At 41.7% G+C, this 13,474-nt stretch overlaps 1 protein-coding gene and 1 pseudogene across 3 annotated transcripts in view; both read right to left on the bottom strand.

Annotated features, from left to right (window-relative positions):
• The window catches only part of ripk2 (receptor-interacting serine-threonine kinase 2), a 70,560-nt gene that overhangs the window by 33,584 nt on the left and 23,502 nt on the right, over positions 1-13,474 (bottom strand). For 2 of the 3 annotated variants that reach the window (XM_041190504.1, XM_041190506.1), the window contains exons 3-6: positions 12,675-12,830; positions 7,180-7,337; positions 3,052-3,101; positions 848-1,009 (exon numbers count right to left, since the gene is read on the bottom strand). In XM_041190504.1, coding sequence (XP_041046438.1) covers positions 848-1,009; positions 3,052-3,101; positions 7,180-7,337; positions 12,675-12,830 — 526 coding nt within the window. The remainder of the gene's footprint in view (positions 1-847; positions 1,010-3,051; positions 3,102-7,179; positions 7,338-12,674; positions 12,831-13,474) is intronic. The other variant, XM_041190505.1, reaches the window with a different exon arrangement.
• On the bottom strand, positions 6,381-6,602 carry LOC121279458 (annotated as a pseudogene).

Below are 13,474 nucleotides of genomic sequence, written 5' to 3'. Positions count from 1 at the left end.
GTTTTTCATTTAAACACGTCTATTAACTGTTCAAACCACAATGTCAACAGAGAATGGCAATCCGTACATAAATAATTTTTGCCACAAAATTTGTTTTACTCCTGGTACACAAATGTTTGATTTTCGCAGCCTACGATAGTAATCGAGTGCTCAGATATTTCTTTATCTGATTGAATCAGCTGTATGGACAATGATATGGAGAAGGTTCTTTTTTTCAAAGAAGTGGCAAAAAAGTGGCTAACATGTCAATTCTTTAATTGAATAAACTTTGGCCACACCTCACTGCCCAAGGATCATTCTAATCACCTTAATATCATTTCAAAATGCATTAATTTTTGATGATCCAGTTTTGAAGTTACTTCATAGATAATAAACTGGTCTAGCAAGTTGGGGTTAATAAGTGAGCGATGTGATTGGATTCAAGAGAATAAAGAAAATGTAAGTGGATATTCACCGTGAGAGGGAGAAGAGGCAGTTAAGATTTTGATCTGGAAGAACCAGCCACCGATTCCATTGCAGGAGTATGGTGGGTTTGTGCTGGAGTGCAATGGAAGTCAGTTTTGCTGACACATGTATTCTAGATCCTACCAGGAACTTGTTCAAGTCTCCAACTAAGTGACTAGTGTTGCAGCTTCAGTAGGAGAAGGGAAGGCTGTGTAAAACCAATAAAATTACAATCTCGCTGAATTAACAATGAGGAGCATGTCATGATTGAATGAGGGAATAACTGCCATAAGTGAAGGAGAATTTCAGTTAACAGTGAATTAAAGATCCCATGTTGGCACCAAATTATTGCAATCACTCATTACTCTAACTTTGCATATTCTGTATATTTGCAACAACTTACTAACAAAGGAAGGCCGTTCATTAGGGTTTTGAGACCAGCCACTAATCATTAGCGCAAGCAGCGTTTTGCGGCTCGGGATGTCCAATGATAAGCTTTCCTCACTGGTGTCAGGTCGGGAACCCTGCAGTACACTAAACATGATCTGCACTGGGTTTGTAGCATCTGAGAAAGAGAACTGCAGATGAGAAGCTTGAACCACAGTATAAACAAAACATTTTTTCATAACAATTAAAATTTGTGGCATCTTAACATTAACCAATGAAAAACCTTTTACATTTAAAATGTAAACAAGTTACAAAATGGAGAAAAAGAACAAAACATTTAAAAAATAAAGTTGCAAAATCAAAGCTTCTTTCTCATTACCCTGTGCTTAATCATCTTCTGACTGGACAGAAGTTACTTCATGCAGACGTTTTCATTTAAAGTAATGAATCATTTAGGAGATCAAAAAGATATTTTTTACCAAAGTACACTATGCAGCAGTACAAAGCGTTAAATGATCAATTTTGTTGAAAATAATTCAGGAATTTCCTAATTTTTAAATTTTACAATTTTTCAATGCACCTTAAATAACAAGGGCAAAATTATTACAATGTAGAAAAAGACACAATCACGATCAGCATTTATATAGTACTTTTCACTAAATCCCAAAGCACTTCACCGCCAATGAGATAGTTTTAAAATGTTTGTCACTGGTGTAATGCAGCAGTCAATTTGCACAGTAAGATCCACAAATAGCAAATAAATAAATGATCACACAATCTGTTTTGCTCATGTGGGCTCGGGGATAAATGTTGGCCTGAACACTAGGAGAACTAATAATGTGAATTTTTTACATCCATTTGAGGGGGGCAGTCTCAGCCTCGGTTTAACATCTCATCTGAAAGACAGCCCTTCTGACAATGCAGCACTCCCTCAGTACTGCACTGAAATGTCAGTCTTGATTATTTGCTCAAGTCTCCAGCTAAGGGGAGCAGCCTCTCAACATCAACCAGGTCAAATCTCTCAGAATCTATATTTAAACAAGATCACCTCTTATTATTCTAAACTGCAGAGTATAGAACCATTGCACTCAATTTCTCCTCACAGGACAACCCTCATTTCAGGAATCAGTCCAGTGATTCTTTGTTGCACCTCCTCAAAAGTAAATATATCTTTCCTTATGTACAGAGACAAAAAGTGTACACAGCAATCTAGGTGAGGACTCACCAAAGTCTATATAACATTGTAGTAAGACCTCCCTACTTTTGTACTCCAATCCCTTGTAATAATGGCCAACATACCATTTGTCTTCCTAATTGCTTTCTGTATCTTCATGGTAATTGATTTTGTTTACAAGGAGAGCTCAAATCCCTCTCAACAGCTACATTTCATAATTTCTCATCATTTACAAAATATTCTGTTTTTCTACCCTTTCTATCAAAGTGAATGACCTCACCTTTCCCCACAAAATACTCCACCTGCTATCTTCTTGCACACTCACTTAACCTTTATAACCTTTCACAGGCTCTCTGCATTCTCCTCACAGCTTACTTTCGCACCTAGCCTTGTACCATCAGCAAACTTGGGTACATTTCACTTGGTCCCTCCATCTAAGTCATTCATAAAGATTGTAAATAGCTGACTCCCAGCACCAATCCCTGCAGCACTCCACTGGTTACAGCCTGACAACCTGAAAATGATCTATTTATTCCTACTCTCTGTTTACTGCCCTTTAACCAATCCTCTTAGCTATTTTTTCTTTATTTTTTCATTCATGAGATACAGGCATAGCTGGCTAGACTATGTTAACTTATTATTCCAACCCCATGGGCCTTTATCTACTGGAACAACCTTTTGTCTGGCACTTTATTGAAAGCCTTTTGAAAATTTGAACTAGTTCCTCCTTCTCCTGCTGGTTATTTCCTCAGAAAACTATAATAGGTATGTCAAACATAATTTTCCTTTCATAGAAAACCAGAGTCTGTGTGGTTTTAAGTGTCATGTTACCACATCCTAACTAATGGTTTCCAGCATTGTCCCAATGACTGATGTTATGCTAACTGGCCTGTAGGTCTCTCTTTTCTCTTTATCGCTCCACACCCCCGGATAATTAAAGATTGTTGATAATAATGCCTAGAACTTAATAGATTAAAATTTATCAATTACATTTATACAGGATAAAGGCAGCAGAAGGCCTGAAATCAAAATTGAATAGAACTGACCTTCAAATGGCTGTTTTCTTGAAAGGACTTCCCACATTATTATTGAGTAGCTATGAAGGGAACAAAGCATATTTAGACACAAGACTTTCGAACTATCTGTAGTAATTAACAAGCACAAATGTTATTCAATCTAATTATTTAGGTGACAACTCACTCTGCACGAGCTCTGCTTGAAGCAATTTAAAACATACAATGACAGTGGAATATTTTTACAAGTAAATCCTTCAAAAACATTTTGATTCTTGGAAAATATTTTAAAAAAATTAGCACATTTGAAATATTTAAACAAAAAACATGTACATAAATTCTAGTCCTTTGAATAGGAAGATCATCAGTTTTGAATGATGAGGATATCTCCAGTTATAAAAGTTAAGGTTATTCGGTAGTACAGAACTTGAATACTGATGAAAAGAGAGACTTGTAGCCGAAGCTTTTTGTCATGCACTCATCTTGGGCTTGTCCTGATGAGTGCAAGATGAGAACTTTGGCAACATGTCCCTCTTTCCAGCAATATTCAAAAGTTAACATGTTAAGATTTCTAGGAGCTTGATGAGTATTGCTGGGGGATTGATGACTATTGAGCTGTTGCAGTCCTGTGGACTTGCTTAATTATCCTAAGCATTTGGATAGGAATTAGTCCCAGATTTATTTTTCCCATCCAATTTTTTGGCCTCTGTAAGGAGGTTGTGTAGATCGTGTGCATTGCTGCATCTTAGCTGGATGGGTTGAGCTCTTCTCTTCCTCCTTCTCACATGATGCATGATCTTGGTTCAACAGCATCTACTTTTACCAGCGCAGTTCCCACTAACACCATATTTATAGAACTTACAGAACAAACTGCAATTGGCAACTGCCATATTTACAGTTTAAGAGAAGTCACAAGTGTCCCAATATTTACAGGGAGTTAGGGACGCCTGTTTGCAGTCAGGAAATCCAGAAATGTGAGAAACGTGGAGGCCCTGCCAAATTTGACTGCAGGACATTGTTAGCATTTTCATACCCTATTTCCTGATCCACTGCCGGGTGGGAAAGCCGGTGACAGAAAGTGACAGCAGGGGACTTTTGAGGACGGTTCCTGGAATCTGGCAAACATAATGGGGTGAGCGGAGGCTCGGAGCACAGCAACACAGAAGGAAAGAGAGATCGAGCGAAGGGAAACTTGGGGGCATTTGTCAATCTGAGGGAAGAAAGTGGCGGAAGGGAAAAGAAATTGCAGGTGGTGGGGGGAAATGTCAGCTGATCGTGGGAAGGGACAGGTTGCAGAAGATTTCCTTGACTGGCCAGCTGTGAGGGAAGCATGCCTGTGCTCTTCTTGGCCTGCGAGCATTGTTGGAAAAACACTTTCCCACTGGATCTGGCAGGCTCCGCCTCCCTTCAGCTACTGGGTTTCCCCGAGTATTGTGTAACCCACCATGAAACCAATCATTTTAAATGGCTTCTAAAATCTGAGGAACAAAGCCTCATTATAATATGATAATTACAGAGGTGCTTCTTCAGGGTTACTCAGACCTCTCCTAACTTGCTCTGGTTAACATGGTGTAGGTTTGGCCCATACTTACTAAATTAACCCCACAACAATCCCTCATATCTTAGTTGGGATAAAATTCCCCTCAAGATGTCTGGATGATGTTTTTAAAGTTGATAGAAGTCATCATTACACTATCACAGAGTGAGCCTTTGGCTAGTGATAACAACCTATCGCTGAGTCAGAAGGTACATAGTTTAAACACTGGTCCAACCATTCCCAGTGAAGGGAGACCCAAGACCTGGCTCTCAATTCTAGGCTAATATCCTCTGGGATACTCCTGACCAATGGGTGTGAGTGGCCTCTGTTCATCATATGGGTCACGCAAGCCTGTAAAACTGTCCTGTACAGGACTAATCACTCTTTGGTTGGCATAAAGATCGTTATGACTACTGTCAGACTGCCACTCAATTGGCAAATACATTCCTCTAAAAACAAACGCACAAATGCACGCACGCACAGTCCTAGTTTAGAGGTTCATGGAGACACATTTTCACCTTCATTGTGAGCACATCAACAACTACAACAGATCAGAAAGACCAGGTACATCAACACATCTAAAATGATAAACTTAAAATACATTTCTGAAAAGCATAACTTTAGATATAAATGTCTCAGTTTGTTTCCTTTGACAAGCTATCATACAGAACTCTTTCAAAAAGTGTGGTACTGTAAACACTTATGAGGGAACTAAGATCATGAATCTCATGGCACAAAACGGTGCCAATTCTACTGAATATCCATAACTCCATTGCACTGTACTGTGGAGCTCATTGACCTGACGTGACTCACAAATTCAAACTCCAGCATTTTACACTTTTTTTGCCTCTCCCAGGAGGTTGCGTTGCTGTGTGGGAGTGGGTGAGAGGATGGAATTCAGAACACTATTTTTGCCATAATACATTCTAGAAGGCATGGTTAGCCTTTTTCTGTCCTTGTTTGTGTGTTCATGTGCAGGTCTGATTAAGATGATTTGGATAGGGATGCATTGCCTGAGAGAGTGTGTAGAAGGGGAGGTTTAATCATGGCTTTTAAAATGGATAATAATTGGATAAGCACTGAAGAAAAAAAATTCAGTGTTATGGGTAAAAGGGGTTGAGTAGGATGAGCTGTCTCTCTAGCAGTTGACACGGACACAGAATCACAGGATTATTACAGCACAGAAAGAGGCCATTCGGCCCCTTGTGTCTGCACTGGTTCTCCAAACAAGCAATTCATCTAGTGTCATTTCTCGATGACAGGCTAAATGGTCTCCTCTATGCTGTAATCATTCTATGTGCTGAAATGTTACTCCTCTTCCATCTATTACCATATCAGACATCCAAGTCGATTCTTGCTTCAACACACAAACACAACGTCAAGTGTGACACTGACCTCACTTTTACCAGAGATGCGGTGGAAATGGTGCACATGAATCCAGCAGCGGGCAGAACTCCCGAAGAGGCTAGGGATGAGACGACCTCGATAATCTTAATGGCAGGTCCTCATCTAAATAAAACTTCCTGGGGTTCCACATTACACTTGTCCACATTCACCACTTGGTCAGGTTCATCAGCTGAGCAGTGGGCATGCGTGGGCATTTATCTGCAGCACACTGCAGCCTTTGGAATGGTTGCCGGCAGTCAGTGGAAGGAGGGTTCCAGAATGAGTTTGGCTGCTGATATAGGATGACTGAATTTCTTTGTAGTCTCTGTAGATATGGCTGGCAATTTTGTCACAATCAGGGTGGGAGGAGGCTAAGCACTCCATGAAGGGTCTAAGGCCTATTTCATTGCAATATTTAAACTATCTGGATTTTGATAAACATGTCCACACAGCAGCAAAGTCCTGGTGGCAGCAACAGCCTGGAATAACAGGTTGTTCACATCAGAACAGAGGGGATACCGTGCAAGTATATTACTTTAACATGCCAATGACTCAAGCACCTTTGACTGTACAACCACAAGTTGATGAATGTCACCTGCCAGTCCACTGGTAGTCTTTGCTTTCAAGATCCACAGAGAAAAAGGTATTTTGAAGACTTACTTTGACCTCTTTCCACCATGGCCCTGTTACTAAGCAGTGAACAGCACACTCCTCCTCTTGGCTTGACTTTAATATTATGTTGTGGTGCTGCTGAATTCAATGTGTCACAATTTCTGCATAATTATGCTCTGCCTAGCTTAAGTGGGAGCCTGAATCGCGTAAGTGGCAGGCTGGAGGCAGGATTCAATTTAACCTCCTTTGCTTGCATGTCGGGGATGGGGCGATGGGGTGAGTTAAAGTTGCAACTATTAGCTCTTAGGCAATTCCCTACATCATAAACATAAGGATCGGAATAGCAGATAAATTTGCCTTCTAAAAGCACATCATGTGCCGGCAGGTTCTTTACAAAAAAATGTTTTCCAAACTCAGAATATGGGCATTTTGAACCAATTATTAGACACTACATTGCAAAACTAGGCAAATATTAGGTGGCGGGCAAAATCTCTTTTTTGAACTGGAAACCGCAATACATCAAATTTCATGGTGTGCCAGTCTCATGCAATAAATAATAATGAGAAACCATTCTAAGAATTGAATAAACTAATTATTTTAACTATAAAGAAACCATCTAACTTTACCTGTACATGTCATGTTTTACATCTGCACGCTTTGCTTTGTTAGGCTCATACTGCTCTGGCGCCATGTAGATAACTGTCCCTCCGGCAGTGGGAGATTTAAGGCCTGATGATTTACTCATTGTCAAACGGCGCCATTTTGAGAGCCCAAAGTCTGCAATCTAAACAAACAATAAAAATCCACCATTGAACTTAGCTAACCAAATACCCTGATACTTTAATTATAAAATAAATCAGTCTTTTGTTTAAACATCATCATGACATGATTTAGAGGGAATGCCTGAATATCCTTAACGGGATATGAAGAGAATAAAACAGCCCTTTTGTTGAATAAATATTGTTTAAAAATCCATTCATTCATGGGATGTCAGTGTTGCTGGTGAGGCCAGCATTCAATACCCATTCCTAATTACATTTGAGAAGGTGGTGGTAAGCCGCTTTCTTGAACAGCTGCAATCTGTGTGGTAAAGGTACTTCAATAATGCTGGAATTGAGGTAGTTCTAGTATTTTTCCCCAGCAGCAATGAAGAACAGTGATAGATTTCCAAGTAAAAGGCAGTGTGTGACTTGGAGTTAGTGGAGTTCCTGTGCAGCTGCATTTGTCCCTCTAGATTTTGGAGTCCCTGGGTTTGGAATGTGCTTTCGAAGATGCTTTGGCAAATTGCTACACTCCATCTCATAGATGGTACACCCTGCAACCAAGTTGCATCAGTAATGGATGGAGTCAATGTTTTGAGTTAGTAGATGGAGTGTCAATCAAGCAGGCTACTTTGTGCTGGATGCTGTTGAGCTTCTGGACTGTTTTTGGAGCTGCACTCATCAAGGCAAGTGGAGTATTCCATCACACTCCTGACTTGTGCCTTGTAGGCAGTGGACAGGCTTTGGCGAGTCAGGGGGTGAGTTACTCTCTGCAGAACTCCCAACCTCTGACCTGTTCTTGTCGCCACAATATTTATGTGACATGGTCAAGTTAAGTTTCTGGTGAACCACGATTTCACTAGGAAGTTGTTAGTTAGGATTTTGATTATGGCAATGCCGTTGAATATTGTGCATGGTATGATTCCGGCCAATGGCATGATTCCAGCCAATTTTCCCCTTGATTTTCAATGACTGCAATTTTACTAGGGCTCCTTAATTCCACTCTTGGACAAGGACAGTCTTCTCACTTTCCCTCCAGAATCCAGTTCTTTCGTCCATGTTTGGACCAAGACTGTAATAAGTTCTGGAGTCAAGTAATCCTCATGGAACCCAAACTGAGCAGCAGTGAGCAGGTTATTGGTATGCAAGTGTCAGAGTTATAGCACACAGAAACAGACTCATCGGCCCATCGTGTCTGTGCCAGCCATCAAGCACCTATCTATTCTAATCCCATTTTCCAGGCACTTAGCCCATAGCCCTGTAGGCTTTGGCATTTCAAGTGCTCATCCAAATGCTTCTTAAATGTTGTGAGGTTCCTGCCTCTACCAGCCCCTCAGGCAGTGTGTTCCAGTTTCCAAACACTCTCTGGGTGAAAACATTTTCCTCAAATCTCCTCTGAACCTCCTGGCCCTTACCTTAAATCTATGTCCCCTGATATTGACACCTCCACTAAGGGGAAAAGTTTCTTCCTATCTACCCTATCTATGCCCCTCATAATTTTGTGTACCTCCATCAGGCCCTCCCTCAGCCTTCTCTGCTCTAAGGAAAACAACCTTAGCCTATCCCGTCTCTCTTCACAGCTGAAACACTCCAGCCCAGGCAATATCCTGGTGAATCTCCTCTGCACCCTCTCCAGTGCAATCACATCCTTCCTACAGAGTGGCGACCTGAACTGCACACAGTGCTCCAGCAGTGGTGTAACTAGCGTTTTATACAGCTCCAACATAACCTCCCTGCTCTTACAGTCTATGCCTCAGCTAATAAAGGCAAGTATCTCATGTGCCTTCTTAATCACCTTATCTACCTGTGCTGCTACCTTCAGGGATCTATGGACATGTACACCAAGGTCCCTCTGGTCTTCTGTACTTCCTAGGGTCCTACCATTGCTTCTTGATAGCACCATCGATGGCTCCTTCTATCACTTTGCTGATGATCGCGAGTAGACTGATGAGGTGGTAAATGGCTGGACTGGATTTATCCTGCTTGTTATGCACAGGACTATGGACAGTGAATCATCTGGGCAACTTTACACTTTTGTCGAGTATGTGCCAGTGTTGTAGCTGGACCAAAACAGCCTGACTAGAGGCATGGCTAGTGCTGAAGTACAAATTTTCATCACTGCAGTAGATGCTATTGAGGCCCACAGCTTTTGCAGTATCCAGTGTTCAGCTGTTTCTGAGGTCTGGCATCTATGTTGGTGTGAACCGTAGGAGGAGGCCGAGATGGATCATCCAGTCATATTTAGAGTTGACACTGGCAGCACACTCGAGGTTGAGCTGCAATAATTTTCATTCAGCAGTTATGGAAGCCATTTCTCTCACCACAAATAAGCTTTGAGATGTAAAGACTGCTTTGTAGAATTGACCACTAAGGCCAACAATGGAAGAATGGCAGGAGGCTCATGTAAAACATAATTGCTGACTTAGATTTGAGACAAATGGTTTGTTTCTGTGCTCTACACTCACTGAACTTTGAGATGTAATTCAACATTGATGAAAATGCATTTCCACTCTGAAGAGAATCGATGAGCCATTTGAAATAACATTGAAATGCTCACTACTTATTCAAGCTATTGCAAAATATTTCAGTGTGTGTCTTTTGTAAGTAGTAAAGTAATTTGCTGTTCAGTGGCCTACAAATAAATCTATTTAAAATCAAGTTACTCTACCTAGTCATTTTTTATGAAATAACAAGCACAGAATTTAAATTTTGCATTTGGGTTTCAGTTTAGGTTTCAGCTTGACGTGAACTACACCACAGGGTGAATGTTAATGTTCCAACTCACTTGCAGTGGTGGGGCAGCAGCAGCGAGTTCCAACAGTGAGCTTGTCTGTGGCTTTGTGAGTCAGCCATGGCATTTGCAATTGACGACCAGGTTTCCCAACCAATTAGAGCAGGCAGGCGTGATGATGACTTGTTGCAGTCCCTTTTAGTTCCACTATTTAAAGCGGTGTTGCAAGGGTCAGAATGGAAACATTCCAGGGGTATCAGAACTGAGCCCGCAGCTGGACAAACTGACAGACAACATCCAAAGGCTCCAACGCCATTATCAGATGTATCCTAAATCATCAGTCTGCAGGCTGTAAGGGTCCTCAGACTTTTCTCTACCTCGTGGATGGGAAGAAATAGGGAGCCTCAGGGAAAAAGCAGCCATGGCTAAAAATTGCAGAGGCGATCGGCAGCCGGAGAACAGTGTCTCAATCTTGGATACAGTGCTGCAAAAGGTTTAATGACCCAATCAGGGCAGAAACGCTGAACAGAATTCCGCATTTAAGTGCAAACTCCCTGACTCTGCCTTCCAAGGCTCCTCCTGTATCTCACTGCTCAGGCCAACACAACTTGCTGGTGAATCCATTCCTCTCTCAAGGCACCTTGTCATATCCATACCTGCTCATATGAACAAGGAGCAAGAGTAGTCTATTCAGCCCCTCAAGCCTGCTCCATTATTTAATAAAATCATGGCTGATCTGATAATAACCTGAAATCTGCATCCTGCCTAGCCCCGATATCCTACCACCTCCTTGCTTACCAAGGAATCTATCCACCTCTGCCTTAAAAATATTCAAAGGCTCTTCTTCCACTGCCTATCCAGGAAGAGAATTCCAAAGGCTCATGACCCTCTACTCAGTGCATTACTAACACTCACCCTCATCTTATTGCAATGTCACATACATTCCTCACTGCAACCTTCCACAAGTGCAGTTCTCCCATACTCTCAAAACATTCCACAGGTCACACTCTTAGGTTCCTTATTTCTCTCCTTGCACAGAACAATAGGGAGAGGCAGAACCGCGCTGGGTGGTCCTCCAGATATCTCCACTTTGGCAGCTACAGAGGGGGAGGGTATCAACATGCCTAGCCATGGCTATGGAGGGATGGAGGTCTCCCAACTATCTTGGTGACAGAATTAAACATAACATAACCAAACATCATGCAACATGCACTAATATAGACGGCACTGAAATATGATCTGCGCAATGATGACTTAGAGTTCTCTTGCTTTGTCAGCTTCAATTCACGTCTTCTAGCATGTCACAGGAGCTGGTGAGGAGGAGTTCTTCACAGAGGAGGTCACTCACTCTGAGGAAACATCATCACATGACTCCTGCGCAAATAAGCACACCTCACCAAAAGCAGTAGTTGGGATGTCACATTGTGCAGAGCAAACTACAAGTGAGCAGAAGCAGGCGATGGAGGCATAGGCAGCAGTGGAGGGTGAGTACTCCTAGTTCTGCTTAACTGGGCACAGATGCTGAGCCTTGAAGAGGGGGGTGGAGGTCATCATCAAACAGAATTTTATGGAGAAGCAGCAGAAAATGTTAGAGGTTCTGTCAGCCTTTTCAGAGACACTCTGCACAATTCCAGAGAGATCCCTGTACTCCTTATCTAAAACGAGTACCTGATGTCTCAGGCTTTTAAGCTGATGTCTGCTCCCATTGTAAACGTGGCCACCTGCATGGAGAATCAGATCACCAAGTGCATGCTGACTCTCATTAATGGCCAGTACACTCGCCTGACAACTTAGGTAGGGCAGAGGAAAGCCTCACATTGGCCATTCGACACTCTTGGTTAGCAGGGAAGTGCAGGTGGCCCATGAGACAACACGAAGAAAGGTCAGATGGAAGTGGGGAGTCTGCTCAAAGTGCTTCCACTCCACACCACTTGCTCTTCCCTCAGTCAGAGCCCTACATATTGACTTATTTCCCATCGGCCAATTCTGGCCTGCATAGGTGTAGGTGGGGCAGTCTTTGTTGGGGCCCCTATGGACTCTGAAATCCAGAGGACATTGACCAAGAGCATCTGAACAGAGCAGGAGAGCAAACAACCTGCCTCCAGCTCTGGCAAAATCACCTAGGAATTGCACTCTGAAAGAGTACAGTAATAGGAAAAGAAAGCAAAAGGATTTGTCGTTGTACAAGGATATTCAGTTTGTTGTTTAAGGCTGTAATTGTCACATTTTGGATCCATGTTTACCAATGAATGCTGGATTTTACAAGACTACACAGGCAAATCTATGGTTTTCTGTCCTGTACCTGTAGCAATCCAGCGAGTGCAGCAAATCCAAGGGCCCCCTCATTCCGACTGGCCTCATCAGTAGCAAAAGTACACTTAAGTGACAACCCAGGCAAATGTGGCTTTGGTGACGTGTGTTATGTTGACATCCAGAATCAAACAAATTATCCGAAAGAGCTACACAGGAGAGGGTAAATTTCTGCCAGTATTGGCAAAAGTAAACCACTGAAAACTGTCAAATATTCTAACTCTTAAAGGGTATTAAAATGTTCTAATTATTCAACATGAAGTATTCAATTATTGTTATTGCATAACACTGAATTCTGACTGAATATGCCATTTCTTACCTTTACATGAAATTCACCATCCAGCAGAATATTTTGTGCCTTCAGATCATGATGCAGTAATGGTGGGTTCATGTTGTGAAGGAAATTCACTCCCAGTGCAATTTCATATAGTATGCGAAGTCGCAATGACCAAGGAAGTGTTGGATAAGTATCTTTCTAAGTATCAGAAAAACACAGGTCTGCTTTTAGAAGAGAACTCCCAACTCCTTTACAGAATTTAATATTTCAGGAAGTTTAAACGTAGATGTGGTTTAGCCTGTTAAAGGTTAGTGCCCAGCCACACAGCATCTCATGATTAAAATGTTTAATTGTAAACGTACAGACGAAGGATCCAGTTTTCAGATATCGACTAACAGATGAATGTATTCCACCTCCACAAACCTCCTCTCTTACGGGTACACAGGACTCTGAGTATGTCTCACCCTACATTTGTCAATGAGGGTTAGTGTGCAATTTTCTCCCACACTCCAATCAATGCCCAACTCAAAGCAGCTACAGCAAAAGGCATTAGAGAGGCAGGAGTATGGAAGTATCTAACACACACTTGAACATTCATCATAATGTTACTACACTGGTGGCAGGGAGTTGGAAATGGGTATGGTACAATTCTATACCCACTAACTCCATTGCATAAATCTGTAATCCTATACCTTAAAGCATATAAACTATGGAAACAAAATGCTACATCAAGACATAATTTTGACAACATATGAAATAATCTGTTGGTAGTGAAAGGTCTAACAGCATAGCTAGTCTAGTGTAACACAGTTTTAGAGCCAAAGAATCAACCTCAAGGGGAA

This window comes from Carcharodon carcharias, chromosome 6, assembly GCF_017639515.1.
Source record: "Carcharodon carcharias isolate sCarCar2 chromosome 6, sCarCar2.pri, whole genome shotgun sequence".
Taxonomy (NCBI): Eukaryota; Metazoa; Chordata; class Chondrichthyes; order Lamniformes; family Lamnidae; genus Carcharodon; species Carcharodon carcharias.
This window is presented reverse-complemented; position numbering and strand designations above follow the sequence as displayed.